General features: G+C 42.7%; 1 protein-coding gene across 2 annotated transcripts in view; it reads right to left on the bottom strand.

Moving 5' to 3' along the window:
• The window catches only part of slc4a3 (solute carrier family 4 member 3), a 43034-nt gene extending 27500 nt beyond the window's left edge, over positions 1-15534 (bottom strand). For both annotated transcript variants that reach the window (XM_063006498.1, XM_063006499.1), the window contains exons 1-4: positions 15452-15534; positions 13193-13440; positions 11756-11955; positions 6371-6591 (exon numbers count right to left, since the gene is read on the bottom strand). In XM_063006498.1, coding sequence (XP_062862568.1) covers positions 6371-6591; positions 11756-11955; positions 13193-13440; positions 15452-15485 — 703 coding nt within the window. In that variant the 5' untranslated portion in view covers positions 15486-15534. The remainder of the gene's footprint in view (positions 1-6370; positions 6592-11755; positions 11956-13192; positions 13441-15451) is intronic.
• Between the last annotated feature and the right edge of the window lie 8471 nt (positions 15535-24005).

The following is a 24005-nucleotide window of genomic DNA, read 5'->3' on the forward strand; positions in this document are numbered from 1 at the left end:
AGTGTGTTGCTTTTCCAGTTTGATGTTGCCCAGGAGCTCCTGAAGCCACCAGTTATGGGTGGGTGGGGAGTGGCACGTCTGGCATGACAATGTAGAGCAGGACCAAAACTTATGTGGATGATCTGCTGGTGAGTAGCAGCATCTGGGGCATCCGTCAGACCTACCCGGAAACATTCTCGCCAGCCTGGCGTGGGTTAGGTGCAGTCTGTGTAGTACTTTATATTGTAGTAGGCAGTGTCTAGCACAGACGGGTGATGAGTGTACCCTTTTTAAAATAAGAGCCCACTGACATTCATTAATAGATACACCTAGATCCCGTTCCCAAAAGTTTTTCAGAACAATACTTGCAGAGTGTAAAATCTTTACAGGATGGATGAAGGTTAATACTAATGTATTACCAAAAACGATTTACATTTTGAAATAAGCAGTTTGTCCTAACACGCAGTCATTAAAGTTTTAATTAACGAGTTAAAATAAGAGAAATCTACGAGACTTCACGCAGGATTCCAACCTTTCAGGACGTCCGGCTCAGTTCTCCTGAATACGCTACAAACAGCTCAAACAGAGTCATTAATGCAGAAGTAATGATCGTGGAACAGTTGTTGCAGGCCTAAAATAAAGCGGCTTGCTCCAGCGTGAGCTCGGATCAGTAATTTAGAGCAGGAAGTGCCAGGAAGAATTATTGATCAGAGCGACTGTGTTAATTACAGCCTGAGGACAGAGTCCCTTAATCTCGGGTACGAGTGCACTCTCGATCGCTCGGTCCGTCAACCAGAGTCCCTCACCAAAGACTTCGTTTGTGCCCCAGTGACATTAAATACAAAATTATATATATGTCTGGGATTATATATATACGCCAATATACGAGGGATCTTCAAAAAGTTTCCTCACTTGTATATTGTGGTTATAAACGATGAGGGTGGAGCAGGAGGAATTGGGCGTGTCTAAGAGACTGAGAGACGCTTATAGTCCTGATTTAGCTCCATCTGATTTCCACCTTTTTGGTTCTGTTCTGTTTGGTTCTGTTCTGTTTGGTTCTGTTCTGTTCTGTTTGATTTTGTACTTTTATGTTTGGTTCTCTTTGGTTCTGTTCTGTTCTGTTTGGTTCTGTTCTGGTTGGTTCTGTTCTGTTTGATTCTGTACTGTTCTGTTCTGTTCTGTTCTGTTTGGTTCTGTTCTGTTTGGTTTTGTTCTGTTCTGTTTGGTTCTGTTCTGGTTGGTTCTGTTCTGGTTGGTTCTGTTCTGTTCTGGTTGGTTCTGTTCTGTTTGATTTTGTACTGTTCTGTTTGGTTCTGTTCTGTTTGGTTCTGTTCTGTTCTGTAGTAATCAGTTGTGACTGAGAGACGCTTATAGTCGGGATTTAGCTCCTGATTTCCACCTTTTTGGTTCTGTTCTGTTTGGTTCTGTTCTGTTTGATTTTGTAATGTTATGTTTGGTTCTGTTTGGTTCTGTTCTGTTTGGTTTTGTTCTGTTTGGTTCTGTTCTGGTTGGTTCTGTTCTGTTTGATTTTGTACTGTTCTGTTTGGTTATGTTCTGTTCTGTTTGGTTCTGTTCTGTTTGGTTCTGTTTGGTTCTGTTCTGTTTGGTCTGGTTCTGTTTGGTTTTGTTCTGTTTGGTTCTGTTCTGTGGTAATCGAGCGTGTCTGAGAGACGCTTATAGTCCAGATTTAGCTCCATCTGATTTCCACCTTTTTGGTTCTGTTCTGTTTGGTTCTGTTTTGTTTGGTTCTGTTCTGTTCTGATCTGTTTGGTTCTGTTCGGTTCTGTTCTGTTCTGGAGTAATCGGGCGTGTCTGAGAGACGCTTATAGTCCAGATTTAGCTCCATCTGATTTCCACCTTTTTGGTTCTGTTCTGTTTGGTTCTGTTTTGTTTGGTTCTGTTCTGTTTGGTTCTGTTCGGTTCTGTTCTGGAGTAATCGGGCATGTCTGAGAGACGCTTATAGTCCGGATTTAGTGAATCAGTGGCTGAGTGCAAAACATGCCTGACCTTATAAATGGGCACAAATTCCAACAGTACTGACAAAAATATTCAGATCTCCTGCTGTGGCGTTCCTAATTGTGGTCAGGAACGACAAGATTGCTTGAAATCTCATTAAGACGTGTCTAGAACTCAACTCAAGAACTCAAGACATTCATTCGTTGTCTGTTTCACCACCACATTATCCTGGTCAGGGTCACGGTGGGTGCAGTTCACTGGGTGAAAGGTAGGAAACACGCTGGACAGGTCACCAATCCATCACAAAGCAAACACACACACACACACACACAGACACTGGGAGAACATGCAAACTCCACACAGAAAGGACCCTGAGCGCTACGCCTGGGAATTGAACCCAGGACCTTCTTGCTGTAAGGTGACAGCGCTACCCAAATGATCCAAATTAATTGGACACAGTTAGGAAAGTCACACACATGGGTCAGTGAGGACGAAACCCAAGCACTGAAGCCCTGAGGACCGTCTGTAGATCTCTTTGAATAACTTGTGGTCAGGCAGAGATCAAATCAGGGATTTAAACCTTATTTAATGTTGTTAGAGGTTTCAGAATCAGAGTAAATGGAAGAAGCTTGGCGCTTTCTGTCACTGAGGTACAAAAGAACCGAACAGTCAATTCAAAACAGCTCCAGAAGACCTCTGCGGATTGGATGGACAACCATCTATGCAGCACTCCATAAATCAGGCCTTTATTGCATGTTGGAAGCCGCCGCTCGTAGTAAAAGTTACAGTTGAAATCAAAAACAACCCCTAATACAATGAAATTATCTCCTTTATCAGATATTCATCCTGTCTGACGTAAAATACAAGTACAAAAATTAAAATAAATGCAAAAATACTGAGTTTTTATTTTTTATTTGCATTTTTCATGCCGTCCTAACTTTTTCTGATCTGGGGTTGTAGCTAAATTCACGAGTTAGAAGCCACATTGAGGTAATTAATACCTACAAATTAATACATACTGTAAATAAAATGACTAAAGATGGCTCGGTGGGTAGCACTGTCGCCTCACAGCGAGAAGGTCCTGGGTTCGATTCCCAGATGGAGCGTCCAGGTCCCTTCTGTGTGGAGTTTGCATGTTCTCCCCATGTTTGTGTGGTTAACTGGAGATACGATACAAAATCACTCCAAGTGTGTGTGTGTGTGTGTGTGTGTTTGTCTTGTGATGGACTGGGGGTTTTTCCTGCCTTTCGCCCAATGAATTGCACCCACTGTGACCCTGACCAGGCTAAAGCGGGGGCTCATCTTGTCGGAATTTGATTGTACGTAACATCAACTAGACTTATGCTGACATGTACCGAAGCCCTAACTTTCTAAGACGCTTAACCTGATCAGGGTTGCAGGGGGTGCTGGAGTCTATCCCAGCTCTCAATGGGCGAAAGGCGCACAAAAACACCCTGGACAAGGTGCCAGTCCATCGCAGGGTAAACAAACACACACACACACACACACACACACACATCTAAGAGCAAATTTTGTATCTACAGTTAACCTGGATGCGTGTCTTTAGACTGTAGGAGGAAACCGGAGCACCCGGAGGAAACCCACACAGACACAGGGAGAACATGCAAACTCCACACAGAAAAGACCCTGGTAATCAAACCCAGGACCTTCTTGCTGTGAGGTGACAGTTCGATTAAACATAGGAAGTAATATACAGTATATACACTGATCAGCCATAACATTAAAACCACCTCCTTGTTTCTACCCTCACTGTCCATTTTATCAGCTCCACTTACCATATAGAAGCACTTTGTAGTTCTACAATTACTGACTGTAGTCCATCTGTTTCTCTACATACTTTGTTACCTCCCTTTCACCCTGTTCTTCAATGGTCAGGACCCCCACAGGACCACCACAGAGCAGGTATTATTTAGGTGGTGGATGATTCTCAGCACTGCAGTGACACTGACATGGTGGTGGTGTGTTAGTGTGTGTTGTGCTGGTATGAGTGGATCAGACACAGCAGCGCTGCTGGACTTTTTAAACACCTCACTGTCACTGCTGGACTGAGAATAGTCCACCAACCAAAAACGTCCAGCCAGCAGCGCCCCGTGGGCAGCGTCCTGTGACCACTGATGAAGGTCTAGAAGATGACCGACTCAAACAGCAGCAATAGATGAGCGATCGTCTCTGACTTTACATCTACAAGGTGGACCGACTAGGTAGGAGTGTCTAATAGAGTGGACAGTGAGTGGACACGGTATTTAAAAACTCCAGCAGCGCTGCTGTGTCTGATCCACTCATACAAGCACAACACACACTAACACACCACCCCCATGTCAGTGTCACTGCAGTGCTGAGAATCATCCACCACCTAAATGGTTTTAATGTTATGGATGATCGGTGTATATATAATAAATAAAGAGGAACAGAAAATCCCGTTTAACGAAACCCCCGAATATAATTTGGAGTTTGGAAGAGACCCTGACGGGAGCTTCACCCTGTAAACATGTCATTACATGAACTGTACAGAAGCTGGAACAGAAGAGATGATGCTTCATGATTGCTGGTTTCAGAACCATTACCCCAAAGCTCTAACCAGATCCGTACAAACTGCACCCTGCATCCTGTTCCTTTCCGTCTCAAATTGCAAGGTCCCCCTAAAAGCTCAAAAGCAGATGAGCAGCGGTCTGCGCCCGCTTCCCCATGCCAAGCGGCGGATCTAGCGGGAGCGATCGGCGGTTTGTTTTCTCATGCCTTGTACTCAATCGAGCAGATTTTATTAAGGATAATTGCTGGAAAAATAACAGGGAGCTGACTGGTGCGCGTCCCGGTCCCAGCGATCCCGACCGCAGCTCTTCATGTCAGAACTTGTTTACTACGGTACATAATGGAGTCGGAGTGAAACCGGCCTGACGCTGGGCCGCCGTCGGTTCAGTGCTGGGTTGGCACCGGTTTCGCTCTCTACAAAAACATATTTATGAGTATGGACAGGCACACAGCAGACGCTCATGAAATTATTCGTCTAAAGCAGCGCCAGCGCAGGCCTCAAAGTACACGGGGCAGTAAACGGGGCAGAGGCCGGCGCTCTATTTACCCACTTTTCCACAGGACCCAAACAACAGGGGTATGTTCATTTATTCATGGTCTGTTTTACCACCACTTTCCTTTGGTCAGGGTCAAATTCACTGGTTGAAAGGCAGAAAACATCCTTAACAGGTCGACAGCCCATCTCGGGACACACACACACATTCATACACACACACACACACTCATACACACACTCATATCTAGGAGCAATTTAAGTATCTCCAATTAACCTGACTGCATGTCTGAGGCTGAAAGCATTTAGTAATGACATTTAGTAATCTGACATAATAAACACTTAAAGGGTCTGTCTGAAAACCTGGTGATCTCTCTACACAGACGCATTTCCCATCATCCTACACTCCCGAGAAGAGGGCGTGTTTAAATTCTTAGATCCCTTAAAATGCTCCAACTGAGGCGCCTTAATTCTGAGCGATGATCTAACTGAAGCCGTATAGCCTAGTGGTTAAGGCACAGGACTAGTAATCCAAAGGTTGCTGGTTCAAGCCCCACCTGCCGGTTGCCACTGTTGGGCCCTTGAGCGAGGCCCTTAACCCTCAGTTGCTCAGACTGTAACTGTAATGTAAGTCGTTTTGAATAAAGGCGTCTGCTAAATGCTGAAAATGTAAATGTTAATGAATGACAAGAGAGTGTCTGATGCCTCCTCAGCGCTGAAGATCAATCCCAGCATTCAGTGCGGCACAACAGAAAACTACAAACGTGGCAGATGGATATAATGTGGAGCAACCAACAGAGTTCTTTTCACATGTAAATAAATTCTCATTGATGTTTAATCTGTATAAAGGTGTAATTATACAAGTGTCGTTTATTTGTAAATTGAGGCATCAGGGAGAGTTTAAGCGTTTTCGGTACACGGAGGGAGACGTTAGCTGGTGTGCTTAGTAAACTAAAACTGAGGCGGCACGGTGGCTAAGTGGGTGGCACTGTCGCCTCACAGCAAGAAGGTCCTGGGTTTGATCCTTTCTGTGTGGAGTTGGCATGTTCTCCCCGTGTCCGCGTGGGTTTCCTCCGGGTGCTCAGGTTTCCTCCCACGGTCCAAAGTGAGGTGAATTGGAGACACTAAATTGTCCATGACCGTGTTCCATAAAACCATGTGAAAGTGTAAGCAGTAACTACTGTTTCTGTCATGAATGGAACCAAAGTGTAAAACATGACGTTAAAATCCTAATAAACAAACAAACAAGCTAAAACTATGGTGACGTAATCGGTGTAATCCTTGTCTAAGTAGAGCGTCTAGTTAGTTCAGGTAGGTAGTAGTAAGCAGGGCGGGTCACTAATTAAGAAGATCTGATTGCTGTTTACGGAGGCTTTAAAATTCCCAACTTACTTTTCATGTCGTCCAGATCGGCACTCGCGAGCATCTGAGCCTCCGCTTCATCCGTGGGCACCTTCTGATAGACGGCGGTCTCTATGGCCGTCATGCTGCCGATGCAGATGCGTTCCTTCAGGTCGTAGTTGGTGCGCTGGGCACCGCTCAGCCGGTGGACGGGTTTCCGACAGAACCAGGCACGTGTCGACGCACTGGCAGGTTCTGGAGACGGGCTGAACCTGCAGGGACGATAAACGGAGGACCGAGAGAGTATTCAGACACCTTGACCTTTCTGCACTATTTATTGTGTTGAGGATTTGAATTAGAATAGATTTTATTGCCATTTTAACCAATCGATCTACACATAAGCACCTACAGATTAATAATAAATCAAAAACCTTTCTTGAATTCTTTAAGAATACAAAAGCATTTATCCGGACAGGTCGATAGCACCACTGAGATTCGAAAACGGGATCCCTTGATCTCGTAAGCAGCTGGCTAGTGTATTTTACTGCTGCACTGCCCATGTACATCGAGCAGGCATAATATTTTGACCATTGACAGGTGAAGTGAATAACATTGATTATCTCTTCATCACGGCAGTGGCAGCGAGTGAACATTTTATCCTCAAAGTTGATGTTAGAAGCAGGAAAAATGGGCGAGCGTGAGGATGGCGAGGGCCAAACTGTGATGGCTAGACGACTGGGTCAGAGCATCTCCAAAACTGCAGCTCTTGTGGGGTGTGTCCTGGTCTGCAGTGGTCAGTAACAGGGTCATGGGTGGCCAAGGCTCACTGATGCACATGAGGAGCGAAGGATGGTCCGCGTGGTCCAATCCAACAGACGAGCTACTGTAGATCAAACTGCTGAAGAAGTTCATGTTGGTTCTGATAGACAGATGTCAGAATACACAGTGCAGCACAGTTGCAGGGCTGTTTTGGCAGCAAAAGAGGGACCAACATAATATTATGTATATTTCATTATATTACATAATGTTATGCCTAATTGATGTGTATGTGTGTGGGTACAGTCTACAAATCTGTGGGAACAGTTATGCTAAATTGTGGGTACAGATTATAAACTGAGAGTTTGTATTACTAAACTGTGGGTACACGTTTTGCTCTTCACATATGTTTTCTTGTTAGTGACCCATAAGGGGCTCCAGGATGCAGCTAAAAACCAGTGAACAGAAATGGGTGAAGGTACATATTTTAAAGAGCCTAAATGATTTTCTTTTCCATCAGGTAATACCTAAAGTACCAGTGATTTTCTTATGCCTGGTTCACACTACACGATTTCTGCCCTGATTTTCGCTCGGTGACTGGTCGGCGCTAGATTTGCCGGCTCGGGAGCAACTCTGCGTTCGCCTGGCGATCGAAACTCGGCTCTCAATCGCTGTGTGTGAACTGTTCAACAACTCGATCCGAGCGGCTCGCCGAAGCGAGATTTCTAGCATGTCAAATATCTGATCTGAGTTGCACGACTGGCAATGAGTGCTATGTCAAACAGCCAATGAGAATGCAAGATACGGGGTGAGGGGAAACGCAGGGGAGGAGTGTAAAAGGTGGGACAGGGGCGTAATATAGTTTATATCAGAATACATCGGCACACACACAAGCTTTACAGTATTTCTGACCTTATCGTTCTCTACAAAACGCCAACGCTGCACTGCAAACAATATTTATTAACCTCCAACTCACTATAGAACAATCCATGCTGTTCGTGTTGCCAAATCCACTCAGATTCATTTATTTTTTCTCTTTGATTTTACGCTGCACATCAGCACACAAACACTGATCGCTCGCTACTTGTTGACGTGCATTTTTGGACGTGGTATCATTACACCCCTCGTCACTTCTCGCGTGTGTTTTCGTGACAAAACGTAGTTCGGGAGACCAGAGAAGCTCGCCTGCAATTCCAGTTGGTGTAGTGTGTGACCCCCTATCACCGATCAGTCGTGTAGTGTGAAATACACACCGACTTGAAAGACTCCCGATTACAAGAGATCCAGTCGTGTAGTGTGAACCGTACAGAGACCCGACCACTTGGAAAGTCGTGTAGTGTGAACTTGGCATTACATAAACAGTAGAAACTACAGACGGCGTGGAAATCCGAAGTAAAATTCTTGTTGTTAATAATGTAACATGGGAATTAAAAGAGAAAATGAGTTTGGGAAAACGAACTAAAGGAAAAATTGACGGTGACTCCATGAATGTCAAGTGAATCGTCGATTCAGAATCAGATTCAGAATCATTTTATTGGGCGAGTACATTTTCACATACAAACAATTCGACTTGGTAAACTGGTGTGTGGGAACAATTTGGAACAGAAAGGAAAACGCAATATATAAGAATATACAGAATATACAGGGGTTGGACAAAATAACTGAAACACCTGGTTTTAGACCACAATAATTTATTAGTATGGTGTAGGGCCTCCTTTTGCGGCCAATACAGCGTCAATTCGTCTTGGAAATGACATAAACAAGTCCTGCACAGTGGTCAGAGGGATTTTAAGCCATTCTTCTTGCAGGATAGTGGCCAGGTCACTACGTGATGCTGGTGGAGGAAAACGTTTCCTGACTCGCTTCTCCAAAACACCCCAAAGTGGCTCAATAATATTTAGATCTGGTGACTGTGCAGGCCATGGGAGATGTTCAACTTCACTTTCATGTTCATCAAACCAATCTTTCACCAGTCTTGCTGTGTGTATTGGTGCATTGTCATCCTGATACACGGCACCGCCATTGGATGCACATGGTCCTCCAGAATGGTTCGGTAGTCCTTGGCAGTGACGCGCCCATCTAGCACAAGTATTGGGCCAAGGGAATGCCATGATATGGCAGCCCAAACCATCACTGATCCACCCCCATGCTTCACTCTGGGCATGCAACAGTCTGGGTGGTACGCTTCTTTGGGGCTTCTCCACACCGTAACTCTCCCGGATGTGGGGAAAACAGTAAAGGTGGACTCATCAGAGAACAATACATGTTTCACATTGTCCACAGCCCAAGATTTGCGCTCCTTGCACGATTGAAACCGACGTTTGGCATTGGCACGAGTGACTATAGCAGCCCGGCCGTGTATATTGACCCTGTGGAGCTCCCGGCGGACAGTTCTGGTGGAAACAGGAGAGTCGAGGTGCACATTTAATTCTGCCGTGATTTGGGCAGCCGTGGTTTTATGTTTTTTGGATACAATCCGGGTTAGCACCCGAACATCCCTTTCAGACAGCTTCCTCTTGCGTCCACAGTTAATCCTGTTGGATGTGGTTTGTCCTTCTTGGTGGTATGCTGACATTACCCTGGATACCGTGGCTCTTGATACATCACAAAGACTTGCTGTCTTGGTCACAGATGCGCCAGCAAGACGTGCACCAACAATTTGTCCTCTTTTGAACTCTGGTATGTCACCCATAATGTTGTGTGCATTGCAATATTTTGAGCAAAACTGTGCTCTTACCCTGCTAATTGAACCTTCACACTCTGCTCTTACTGGTGCAATGTGCAATTAATGAAGATTGGCCACCAGACTGGTCCAATTTAGCCATGAAACCTCCCACACTAAAATGACAGGTGTTTCAGTTATTTTGTCCAACCCCTGTATATATATAATATTATACAAACATTTAAATAAAAAAGAAACAAATCGTTTTCGCACCTGATGATCATACTGTTTAGATTGTGTGTCAGTATCCCAGATAGCCAGCAGATGGCGCTACAGTACAAGCCAGCACAGCCGTTTTCCTTCTCTATTACACGTGAAATGAAATAAGATTTATGTTTAAACTGCTTATAAAGTGCAACTAGTTTTAAAATGCACCCCAGAAATAAGTGTTTTATTATTATTTTACGTTAGATGGAGTATTAGTGCAGGAAGTCAATCTTAGCTTTCCTGAACTAGATTATTTATGATGTACTAATTATTTATGGTGTGAACGCCACACGTGTTTGCTTAGCTGATGGATTTCAGCTGCATTATTTGCATCCTGCTTAACAGAACAGACAAAGTTTAAGTACATCTAAACAGACATGTAATAAATAATATGACTGATTATTATAGTGCCTGATTATTAGAATAGTTGATTAAATAATATGTACAAGCTTAATAATTAAAGAATTGACCCTTTAAATTGTGCTTTATGCATCATGTCTTAGGATATACTGTATAATATATACATCAGATCAGCCATAACATTAAAACCACCTCCTTGTTTCTACACTCACTGTCCATTTTATCAGCTCCACTTACCATATAGAAGCACTTTGTAGTTCTACAATTACTGACTGTAGTCCGTCTGTTTCCCTACATGCTTTGTTAGCTCCCTTTCATCCTGTTCTTCAATGGTCAGGACTCTCACAGAGCAAGTATTAGTGACACTGACATGGTGGTGGTGTGTTAGTGTGTGTTGTGCTGGTATGAGTGGATCAGACACAGCAGCGCTGCTGGACTTTTTAAACACCTCACTGTCACTGCTGGACTGAGAATAGTCCACCAACCAAAAACATCCAGCCAACAGCGCCCCGTGGGCAGCGTCCTGTGACCACTGATGAAGGTCTAGAAGATGACCGACTCAAACAGCAGCAATAGATGAGCGATCGTCTCTGACTTTACATCTACAAGGTGGACCGACTAGGTAGGAGTGTCTAATAGAGTGGAAAGTGAGTGGACACGGTAATTAAAAACTCCAGCAGCGCTGCTGTGTGTGATTTACTCATACCAGCACAACACACACTAACACACCACCACCATGTCAGTGTCACTGCAGTGCTGAGAATCATCCACCACCTAAATAATACCTGCTCTGTGGTGGTCCTGTGGGGGTCCTGACCATTGAAGAACAGGGTGAAAGGGGGAAACAAAGTATGCAGAGAAATAGATGGACTACAGTCAGTAATTGTAGAACTACAAAGTGCTTCTATATGGCAAGTGGAGCTGATAAAATGGACAGTGAGTGCAGAAACATTTTATGTTAATGTTATGGCTGATCAGTGTATAATAATTAGAAAATTTATGTGAGATAAAGTATGTGAGAATAAGAAGGGGTTGGTGGAGCGTGTACGCGTCAGAGGGAGGGCGTGTCGGGAGAATATACCCTCCTCGTACACCATCGGGGTCTCCAGCAGTTGAAGAGCAATCGGCTATGACTAAATTGGGAGAAAATGCATAAATAAAATAGGTCACAAAAACTACACTAGAGATTTGGGGATCCAGGGTTTGAATCTCAGCGGTGCTATCGGCCGGTTGGGCATCTACATGGTCATGATTGACTAATCCATCCTTACTAAAGAGTCAAGCATTTAGGCATGTATTGTTCTCTTGGTGTACTAATTTTTGCAATCTTAAGAAGTCACGCCACTACTTGTGATTGAAACGTGTATAACAGCAGGTTGAGCCTCGCTTACCTATTTGACACTTCATCTTCCTCCTCCTCTTCTTCGTCCTGTTTGCCGTGTATTTCGTCATCACGTGTTGTTGTACTGGTGGTTGCACTGGTGAATGTACTGGTAGTGGGCAGTTCTGGGCTGGTTGGTCTCTCACACTCCATGTGACAAGTGGGGAGAGGGGCGGGTGGTACCAGCGCCCCCTCGTTCCCCAAACTAAACTAAGAAAGGGACAGTATGTGTTATGCTCCTCTTCTTGCTCTTTTTACACAATTTAACACACACACACATGCAACACACACACACACACACACATGCAACACACACACACATGCAACACACACACACACACACACACATGCAACACACATGCCTGACATACAAGCTGTCACTGTCAGATCTGCTTTAATGCACATCTTTGGTAAACACACACACACGTCTGTTTATACCATACGCCTTCTATTTTGTTTTACCTCCTGCACAACCTTTAGTAATCATACAGCACCCTAAATAAATTCAACCCCCCCGGTCCAAAAAAATGATGTGGACAGCTAAGGCACCCTGTCAGGCAGGGTGTGTGATGGAAATTTTTAATAATTAATAATTAGATTATTCATTTTGTGGTATAAAAAGTGTAGAATGTCATTTCACTCAATGCAGCCTCCTGACACAACCGTCTAATTTCTAGCCGGGCTTGTGACCTGCACTGATAGGTGCACCTCCCAACACCTAAACTGTGCAGCCAGTAGTCAGTCATGTCCACGCAGATGTTAGACCGGCTGATAGCACAGCTGAGATTCCAACCCCAGATCTGGATCCCCAGCTCTTAGCAGTAGTGGGTTAACGTGGTGCTTTATTGCTGCGCCAATTTAACTCTAAGCTGGTCTTGTATCCTTTCACACTTTTACTCATTTGGTGCCACTTTGATGCGTTTTGTGGACGGTTTTGATCATAATGATAGACCTTACAGATAACAGATAACAATAATTCAGAACAACTGATCCACAGATTTCCTCCACATGAAAATGTGTACAAATATTCATCTATTCATTCATTCATCCTCTGTTCTACCACCTATTTATCCTGGTCAGGGTCGCAGTGAGTCCTGTTCATTTGGCAAAAGCTCGGAAACACACCGGAAGGTCGCCAGTCCATCACAGGGCAATTTTTGTAGCTCCAATTAACCTGACTGCACGTCTTTGTACTGTGAGAGGAAACCGGAGCTCCCGGAGGAAACCCACACAGACACGGGGAGAACAAGCACACAGAAAGGACCCTGGTGCCCGACCAGGGAATCAAACCCAGGACCTTCTTGCTGTGCCACCCAGTACTGCCTTTTTATTTTTCACTATTTTGATGCATCTCCTTTATACTTTACACAAAAACACAAACACACTGCACACACTTTCTGTAGGATTATTTGTACGTATTTTGCTTAGCAACGTCGCCTGTAATTACCTGAATCTCCTCTTCAGATGTCTGAGCGGGTGTGGCCGCCCGGCCCTGCGCTTCCGTCTCAGACTCCGCCTCTTCCTCGTCGACCTCGTGGATGGTCGGCGTGACCTCGGAGGGTGGCATGGACGTCTTCTTTTTCCTGCGTTTCTTCTTGCGCCGGCGCTCCATGCTCAGGACCCTCTTCCTGAAGCGCTGGGGGGGGAGGTGGGTGGACAGCGGGTGGTGCGTGTGGTGGAACGTATGCCGGTGGTCTGGAGAGACAGACGTACGTACGGTGACACGCTGAGTAACGATGTATTTATTTACGTCTGGAAAATCTGTAGGTGTTTATTATAGGGTTTCCATTCAGCTGTTTAAAAACAGGTAGATAAAGGGTCTTCCACCTTTTTTGTATTTTTATTTACTCATTTTCTCCCTTTTTCCCCAGTTTAGTCGTAGCCAGTTCCTCTTTCTCTGCTGGAGACCCCGATGGTGTATGAGGAGGGTATATTCTCCTGACATGCCCTCCCTCTGCCGCGTTCGCACTCCACCGACCCCTTCTTATTAGCTCGTACTTCGGTGGATCGGTGCATGAGGCCGGTCTCACCTCGACCTCGCCCACTTTTTTAGTCCTGTCATTTCCCACCCAGCAGACTAGTGGCCGATTTGCCCACCCGACCGGTAGTAGAGCTGAGATTCAAATTCGGAGAGTCCAGAATCCCAGCGCTGGTGTGCTAGTGGAATATCCTGCTGCGCCACCCGGGGACTCACCCTCGTCCCTCATGCCCAAACAGTGTCGGGGGTGCATACAGGTCCATGGGGGCCAGACACGTTATGAGTTGCCGTAATGGATCAGTCAGTGATTTCAATTTTTTTCAATTAGACATAACATTACGACCACCTTCCTAACTGACTGGTCTGCGGCTATGCAGCCCCGTACACAACAAACTGTGCTGCTCTGTGTATTCTGACACCTTTCTATCAGAACCAGCATGAACTTCTTTAGCAGTTTGAGCTACAGGAGCTCGTCTGTTGGATCGGACCCCACGGGTCAGCCTTTGCATCCCATGACCCCTGTTCCTTCCTTGGACCACTTTTGATGAATACTGACCACTGCAGACCGGGACACACCCCACAAGAGCTGCAGTTTTGGAGATGCTCTGACCCAGTCGTCTAGCCATCACAATCTGGCCCTCGTCAAACTGGCTCAGATCCTCTCGCTCGCCCATTTTTCCTGCTTCTAACATCAACTTTGAGGATAAAATGTTCACTGGTGCCTAATATATCCCCCCCACTAACAGGTGCCGTGATGAAGAGATAATCAGTGTTATTCACTTCACCTGTCAGTGCTCATAATGTCGGTGTATAACAACAATACTTTTGGTCGCACCTTTGGCGCCCCCCTCAGGAACTGCCCTTGTTTATGAAATGTACACCCTTTCCTGGGCCCACCATGATCCTGTTATTGAAGATGAACTAATGAATAAACTTAATAATACAATGGGGTTTTTTGGTTGGTTTGGAATGGGTCTGGTGTGATTTCCCAGCAAAAAGCTCTGCAGTGCTGGTCACACCCCATACAGACGTCAAGTCCAGGTCCATCGTGGACCAGCAAGGTGCACAAGTTCTAATTTTATCACTTCTTTTTCTTATATAAAAGATCGATGCTTTAGTGTAGAAGACTAACTACCTTTATCTTTAATCTCTCAGATTCTGAACCATGAAAAGACCATGTCGATTGGTGAGACTGGACCATTAGCAATCTGATGTACGCTGATGGTTGCATTACCAGAAGAACTACAGGAGCTGGTGTTAATTATACATCTAAATAAAGACGTGGGTTTACTTTAACCCTATTAAATAGCTTTCAAACTAGAAGAAATATCAACTGTGAGCCGTGCCGTCTTGTGTCTCTGGACTTTTCTAGTTTTACTGTCCACAATTAGTGAAATAAAACTCGATGTTCCAGTAAAACATTCGTACCAGGACACGTAGAGCTTGGTTTATGAGGCTTCTGGTGGAAACACACTTAAGCAGTCAAACAGCACGGACGTTGTTTAAGGAGGAATGAAAAGTGGGAGGCCAGAATATTAACGGTTCTTCAGACGCGACCGGCGGCGTCCTCGAGGCTGGAGCTTTTAAATTCTGTACGTTTACGAGACAGATGGATTACTCACTCTGACGGATCACATACTTTAGTATTTAAATGAACGGGTTTGCTGTATTTTTACCCCCGAGGAAACCGGGGGTCGTTTTGGGACATCCGAAAATTTCTGTACTCACATTCAAAGTCCTTTTCGTTGTAGCTGCGGCCCATTTTTTCTGCACCGTTTGTGCCGGACTCTGTGATGATGTCCCCGAACCGCTCCACCGACAGAGCCCTCTCCCAGTCCTCGTCCTCCGGTCCATCTGCCGAGCTCTTATCCTCTTGAGACAGAACCTACAAATCAAATCACAGTCAGTACTTTACTGCACTCCCGAGAAGAGGGCGTGTCCTAAAATGCTCCTACTGAGGCGCCTTAATTCTAAATGATGATCTGATTGAATAACGAGGGAGTGCCCTCCTCGGCACTGAAGGCAATCCCAGCATAAAAAAACCACAAACGAGGCGGACGAATAAATGCAGAGCAACCAACGGAGTTCTTTTCTTCATTTACTGTAACAGCGTCTAATTACCAACAGCTTACCAGGAAACTCTGTTTTTGCAGGTTTTTATTTTAGTCATACAGAGCAGGTTGACTTAATCTGGGTCCCTCAAGAACATTAATTAATTATTGTTAATTAATCCAACCATCCTTCCATCCGTTCTTATTTCCTTCCTTCCTTTACTATCTGTGCTTGGGACCTGCACTGAGAGCGCACTGACAAGTGCATCTCCCAATGGTTAGGCTGTTTTGGCTAAACCTTCCCACATTAACCAATCATGTCCATGCAGACACCCGACTGGCTGACAGCCAGAGATGGGGACTCAAGTCTGCGACTCGACAGACACAGCGACTTCAGACTCGACTCTGACTCGTTTCAAATGACTCGGACTTGACTTGTGACTCGCAAAAAAATGACTTGTGGACAACAAAAGTCAGCAACTTTAGTTACGTGTGACAATTATATATATACATGATCTGACATCATTCTGATCGTGTCATTTTCTGCTCTCTAATAATAATAACGCTCCGGCCGTCTTAACCTACAACACACACAATGTGTAAATGTTCCAGCCAGCTTCCGGCGTAGTGATGAAGCGTCGCTCCCTACTTAAAATGGTGGAATACCCTACGTAGTGCACTTCACAGTAACAGATAATGTGAATGGAACACTCCTACAGAATCGGCACTAATGGTTGAAAGAGCGCTTTCTGAACCAATCAGAGCTTCTGATTGTAATTGTTAGTAAGAAATGCTGTTATTTGCATTTATTCAGTTTGCGTCACACAGATGACGTGGTAATGAAACGCTCGATCGGCTTTCTAACGACTTCCTGTTTTACTTCACAACCGGGAAAAGTTTGGAGGTTTTTAATTATAAGCACATTTACAGAATAACGGATTCTGTTCCTAATGGGACGCACGCTTATAAATGTAATAGCATCTGGAAGAACAGAAGCTAAGGTAAGCAGCGGTTATGATTGTTTTTGCTGTGTTTGGGATTTTGGCCGCTGTGCCGTGATTTATCGAGCGCTTTTGTTCTGTAATGAAAACAAAACGTATCAGTTGAAGCTTTTAACTGGAACCTTCTTTTTACAGAAATTACATTCATTTACACAATGAGGAGGAAAGTAAAGACACGAAGTAAAACGGATAAATACACTCACTAATCTGTTGTTGTTTTTATCTGAACTTACAGATTATTTCTTTATTTCTACGCTACATTTCCAATATATGTTTTGTGTTTATTATATTGACTCGTGACTTGACTCCTAGCCTAAAGACTCGTGACTCGACTCTGACTCGTATTTTGTGACTTGTGAATATCTGTGCTGATAGCACTACAGAGATTCAAACCCTGTATCTCCAGATCTCAGCAGTAGTGGGTTAACGTGATTACCGCTGCGTGTATTAAAGCGGCATATGATGCTACCACAACAGCATCCTGCATTTTGGGTTCATTTTCACTTCTTGTAGGTGCAGGGCTACATCTGTGGTTTTATATTTTGGCCAGGTCAAACTTCAGACCAGTTTAAGACCAATCATGGACTTTTTTATTCAACTGTAGGTGTAAATTTTGGTCAAATGGCAAACTAGTACTTCAGAGATACCTCCCTTCAAATCAAGAGTTTGAAGCGACACACCTCACACATTATTATTATTATTAATATCATTACATGTACCCCCCTCTCAGCGGGGTCTCTGGTAGATTTAACCCGGAATGCTTTAATGCAGCTTTGAATAGGTCCAGGAGCGATGGCGCAGGTTAAAGGAAGCAGGATGACAGGCTACGAGGCCACCGGATCAGTCGGAGTAAATGTCACCGACTCAGCGGGACATTTAACTTAATCGACATCCAGTACGCCGCTCACAGGCAGCTGAGGTGCAAAACAAGCTCTGATCGGTGGTCAGCAAAGACAGAAACGTCCACAAACTCTGATTTTCGGCAACACAGAAGCCTCATTCGATCTCTCCGCTTCAGGAAAATCACACATCCTTTAAAAAGTGGCTGATGAATATTAATCAGAGCAGAGACGATAAAACACGGCAAACAGAAATGATTGCTGAAATAGAGGCCAATAATCAAATCAGACAAAGGCTTTTTGTCATCCGTGTTCTGTGTTTGGTGGGAATTAATCACAACAATATTTTGCGTGGTGCTTTCGCCCCTCTTTCATCTTTCATCCGCTTAACTTTGAAGTCAAATGACTTAAGAATTTGAAACACCCACTTGCTCTCTTTTGTTCTATATTTTATGTAGCATCGTCTTTGTTGGACGGCACGGTGGCTCGGTGGGTATAGCACTGTCGCCTCACAGCAAGAAGGTCCTGGCTTTGATTCCCAGGTGGAGCGGTCCAGCTCCTCCCTGTGCCTGTGTGGGTTTCCTCCGATACCCCTTTTTCACCGACGCGGAACGGTTCCGGTTCTGGTTCGCGAACTTGATTATAAACCGGTTCCGCGTGTTTCCACCGAAAAAAAGAGGTTCCAGAGAGCAAACTAGCATCTAATCTGGCACCACATAATACTACATTACGTTTTTTCAGCGCGAACCGTGACGTCATCGGTGGGCGTGTCACAGTGTCGAGGTTTGGGTGATGAACTGTGTGATATGACATGGTAAAAGTGACCCGGGCAGTACGAACAACACAACGTGAAAAATAAAGCGTAACATGGCTTGTACTAAAACAATGACTGATGAATTTGGGCAGTACAGAGCGCTTATAACCAGTAATAACGGTGAGAAATGTGGTGTTTCTGTGTCGTACTTTTAGTACATTCAGCCACGTTGCGCTTTATTTTTTACGTTACGCTTAATCGACTCTCCCGGGAAGATTTAGAACCCCGAGCTGCATAAATACCACACGTGAAGTAAATCCAGTTAAACACAGATACATGTTGTATTTTAGAGTAGATTTGATGGTTATTTCACACAGATGTGTGTTCGTGTCGTGGAACTTTAGTGTTTTCACTCAAGTCGAGCGCTGAGCAAAGTGGTTATTTGTGCCGAGAGTCGCGGTGAGAGTGAAGCACAAAACACTTCTCACATCAATGAACTAAAGAAAACAACAACTGAGACAAACACGTCACGTCTTCTTATCACCGACAGCTGATCCACGCTTTTTACATAAAAACCAACATCTGTAACAGCAGCACAAATCCCCACAGTTAATCTACACGCTCCACCATGATATTACTACTCTTAACTTTCGTTGTGTGACGCCCACCGTTGATGACGCAGGCTTGGTTCTCAAACACTGGTGGAAACGCGCATCGGTTCTCTACAGAACACCAAGGTTCTAAGAAACCTGAACAGAACCGATTCAAGAACCAGAACCATGGTTCTTTTGGTGGAAAAGCGCTATGAGTGCTCAGGTTTCCTTCCACAGTCCAAAGACGTTCATACAAGTTAATATATAGGTTGGAGATACAAAATTGCCCTAGGTGTGTAAGTGTGTGTCTGTGTGTGTTCGCCCTGTGATGACTGGTGAGGACTGGCGGCCTGTCCGGGGTGTTTCCCGGCATTCGCCCAGTGAATTGTACCCACCGCGACCCTGAATCAAATAAAGTTGTGGTAAAACATACGATGACTGAATTAATATTTATTTTTGTTTATGTTTTGTTTTTATTGTATATTTAATAAAACAGAAGTGTTTTTAAGTCATATCCAATTCCTTGATTGCATTTTCCCATTACTGCTGCAGACCTCCACTCCTCACTAACACACAACCCCTCCAACACGTGTGCAGCACCGACCGCTTCTCTTCACCTGCACCTAACTGGTTCACGTGGAGATCCGTATCACGCATGGAGAGTCACACACTGATCTCCGTTATCCCCCGTCTCTGTGCAGCACCATCGATCAGCCAGCAGAGGTCGTAACTGCAGCTGTTTTGAGGAATCCCTATGCCTCCCAATAGCTAGGCCGTTACGGCCATCCACCCTGCATCCATGCAGACACCCGATTGGTTGATATTATTATTGAGAGTCAAACCAGCATTGGGCTAGTGTAATTTACCACGGCGCCACCACAGGGCGGCACACAATTTAGAAAAACACACCTTCAGACCTACCAGAATAAATAATGAATTAGCACAAACATTTAAATAGTATTCAAACAGTATACATGTAAATTTACATTAATTTAATTTAAATACATTTACATAAGAATAAAAACAATGTGAGCAGAAACAGACCTGACCAGATTCCTGCATTTCTCTTTTAGTTTTTCGTTCCTATTAAATGTATTGCAGCACCTCATTCTCACTCTCATTTCCATTTTTCTTTCTCATTTCTATTATTGTATTTATCGCCCACCTTCCCCAGTAGCCTGCTGTCTAAAACATTTGTATTTCTCGCTGCATGTGTTTCACCTTCATTAAAAATCACCCAACATCGAGAGAATGGACCCATAAAACAATAGCGAGGCCTGTAGCAGATAGTCTTTTAAATACCACGTACAGGACCCGAGAGAGAACGAGAGACCTGGGTGGCGGGGGGAGTGTTGTTTCTCGTCTCTGTGAGTCACATCGCTGTGTCACTGTGCACATGTTAATGCTACATAATACATAATACAGAATGAATGAATGAACAAACAAATGAATGAACGAATAAATAAATGAATGTATGACTGAATGAATGACTGAATTACTAAATAAATGAATGAATGAATGAATAAATAAATGAATGACTGAATAAATAAATAAATTAATAAATAAATGAATGACTGAATGAATGACTGAATAAATAAATAAATTAATTAATTAATAAATAAATTAATAAATAAATTAATGACTGAATGAATGACTGAATGAATAAATAAATGAATGAATAAATGACTTAATAAATGAATAAATAAATGAATGACTAAATAAATGAATAACTGAATGAATGACTAAATAAATAAATAAATAAATAAATGAATGAACGAATGAATGAATGATTGAATGAATCTCTGACTGAATAAATAAATTAATGAATGAATGACTGAATGAATGAATAAATGAATGACTGAATGAATTACTGAATGAATGACTGAATGAATGACTGGATAAATAAATAAATTAATAAATAAATCAATGACTGAATGAATGACTGAATGAATAAATAAATTAATGAATGAATAAATGACTGAATAAATTAATAAACAAATGAATGACTAAATAAATAAATGACTGAATGAATAAATAAATAAATGAATGAACGATTGAATGAATAACTAAATGAATGAATGAATGAATGAATGAATGAATTAATGAATGAATAAATGACTGAATAAATTAATAAACAAATGAATAAATAAATAAATAAATGACTGAATGAATAAATAAATAAATGAATGAACGATTGAATGAATAACTAAATGAATGAATGAATGAATGAATAAATAAATGAATAAATGAATGAATAAATACATGAATGAATGAATTACAAAAAAATAAATAAATGAATGAATGACTGAATGAATGAATGAATGACAATGAATAATTGAATGAATAAATAAATGAGTGACTGAATGAATGAATAAATGAATGAATGACTCTGTGAGTCACATCACTGTGTCACTGTGCACATGTTAATGGTCTGGGTACGAGCGGGAGCGGGCGAGGGGTGTGAATGTTACGGATTGAGATCCTATTCTAAACAGAACGGAGGGTGGGAATTCGGCGCCGTGGGTACAGGGCGAGCTGTGGATAGGGTTACACAGTTTTAGCTCAGCTCAACATGACCGGCTTCATTCTGCCACGGCTGAGAGGGGTGAGAGGGGCAAGAGTTCTCCTCAGAGCTTTTGTGTGGGTACACAATGGTGACGTTATGTGAGAGAGTGGTGCGCTGAGAGGGGTCGTTGTTGGCGCTCGAGAGCACTTTGGTGGAGCGCAGGTATCCATCACTGTGAGCTGTGGGTATCATATCACCCGCTCAATAGAGGCTTTAACTGAGCCCTCTCTGTAAGAGACGCTGGTACTGAGGGCACTTTTAGGGAGTGCTGCTGTTTTTCTGATATTGTAAACCTTTCCAGAGTCAAAAGGACTCATCATGAACTCCTCCGATGGCATCCCTATGCATTCCTTCCAGCGGGCTCTGGCTCTGCCCCGGGGCCTCCACCCTAAACACAAATTATTGTACCACAAACATGTTCTGTTAAAAGTAAATAAGTTAAATGTGAATTAGAGGCCAGAAAGGTACATTTGTTCCTCTACCAGTAACTATTGGGGGCGGCACGGTTTGCTCAGTGGGTAGCACTGTCGCTTTACAGTGAAAAGGTCCTGGGTTCCATTCCCAAGTGGAGCGATCCAGGTCCTTTCTGTGTGGAGTTTGCATGTTCTCTCTGTGTCTGTGCGGGTTTCCTCCCTAAAACTTGCGTGTGTGTGCCCTGTGATGAACTGGCAACCAGTCCGGGGTGTTTCCTGCCCTTCGGCCAATGAATCAGGCCCACCGCAACCCTGACCAGGATAAAACGGTGGTAAAACAGACAATGAATGAATGAATTCTTCTGAGCTTTTATTTGTAACTGTATTCTCTCGGATGTAATAAATATTAATACAGAATGAATGAATGAATGAATGAATACTTGTTGGTTGATATACACTTTTTCAGAGCTTTTTCTAACTGTATTCTCCCAAATGTAATAAATATTAATGCAGAATGAATGAATGAATGAATGAATGAATACTTGTTGGTTGATATACACTTTTTCAGAGCTTTTTCTAACTGTATTCTCCGAAATGTAATAAATATTAATGCAGAATGAATGAATGAATGAATGAATGAATGAATACTTGTTGGTTGATATACACTTTTTCAGAGCTTTTTCTAACTGTATTCTCCGAAATGTAATAAATATTAATGCAGAATGAATGAATGAATGAATGAATACTTGTTGGTTGATATACACTTTTTCAGAGCTTTTTCTAACTGTATTCTCCCAAATGTAATAAATATTAATGCAGAATGAATGACTGAAATAATGAATAAATAAATATATATATGAATGAAAGAATGAATGAAAGAATAAATAAATGAATGAAAAAATGACTGAATAAATAAATATATGATTAAATGAATTAATTAATTAACAAACGAATGACTGAATAAATTAATAAGTTCTAAACGGTCAATATTCACTTTTCTGAGCTTTTTCTGTAACTGTATTCTCTCAATGTAATAAATATTAATGCAGAATAAATGACTGAATGAATAAATAAATGAATAAGTGAATAATTGAATGAATAAATGAATGAATGAATAAAGAAATGAATGAAAAAATTACTGAATAAATAAATATATGAATGAATGAATAAATAAATGAATGAATGAATGAATAAATGATGAATGAACGAATAAATGAATGAATGACTGAATAAATAAATATATGAATGAATGAATAAATGAATGAACGAATAAATGAATGAATGACTGAATAAATAAATATATGAATGAATGAATAAATAAATGAATGAATAAATGATGAATGAACGAATAAATGAATGAATGACTGAATAAATAAATATATGAATGAATGAATGAACAAATGAATGAATGAATGAATGAATGAATGCTTATTGGTCGATATTGGCTTTTTCTGTAACTGTATATTATTCCATAACATTGGCACTTGGGTGGCACAACAGGAAGAACATACAAACTCTGGGAACCGGGGAATCAAACCCAGGACCTTCATGCTGTCAGGTGTCAGCACAACCCACCGTGCCACCCGTGTTATTTCATACTGGGACGTACTGGGACGACACAGACGAGAACAATCGTGTTCATGGGGCACAAACTGAAGCTGAAGATTTTTGCATATTTGACTCATGATCTCAGTAGTGCCACCGCAGCTGGTTAGCAGTGCCACAGTGCTGTTGTCATGCCAACACAATTCCAGCTGAACCCTGGCACAGAGAAGCTCATGGTCACGTTAGGGATGTTGGAACATGGAAATGATTCAGTCGTGATGGACTTGAACTGGGAGAGTCATGATTTATGATTGTGGCCAAAAATAATACATTTATTTTTGCTAAATATTAATGACAACATAAGTGCAACTGGAAATACTCACACCCCCAACTAAAGAAAATACAGATTTAGATCTGTTAACTCTTCTGTAGAGCTCAATTATATTTTAAATTAAGTCTTAAGCAGCAGAATAATGAAGAAAATAAATGATGATTATTTTAGAATAGCAGGATATTTTGT

This window comes from Trichomycterus rosablanca, chromosome 12, assembly GCF_030014385.1.
Source record: "Trichomycterus rosablanca isolate fTriRos1 chromosome 12, fTriRos1.hap1, whole genome shotgun sequence".
Lineage (NCBI taxonomy): Eukaryota > Metazoa > Chordata > Actinopteri > Siluriformes > Trichomycteridae > Trichomycterus > Trichomycterus rosablanca.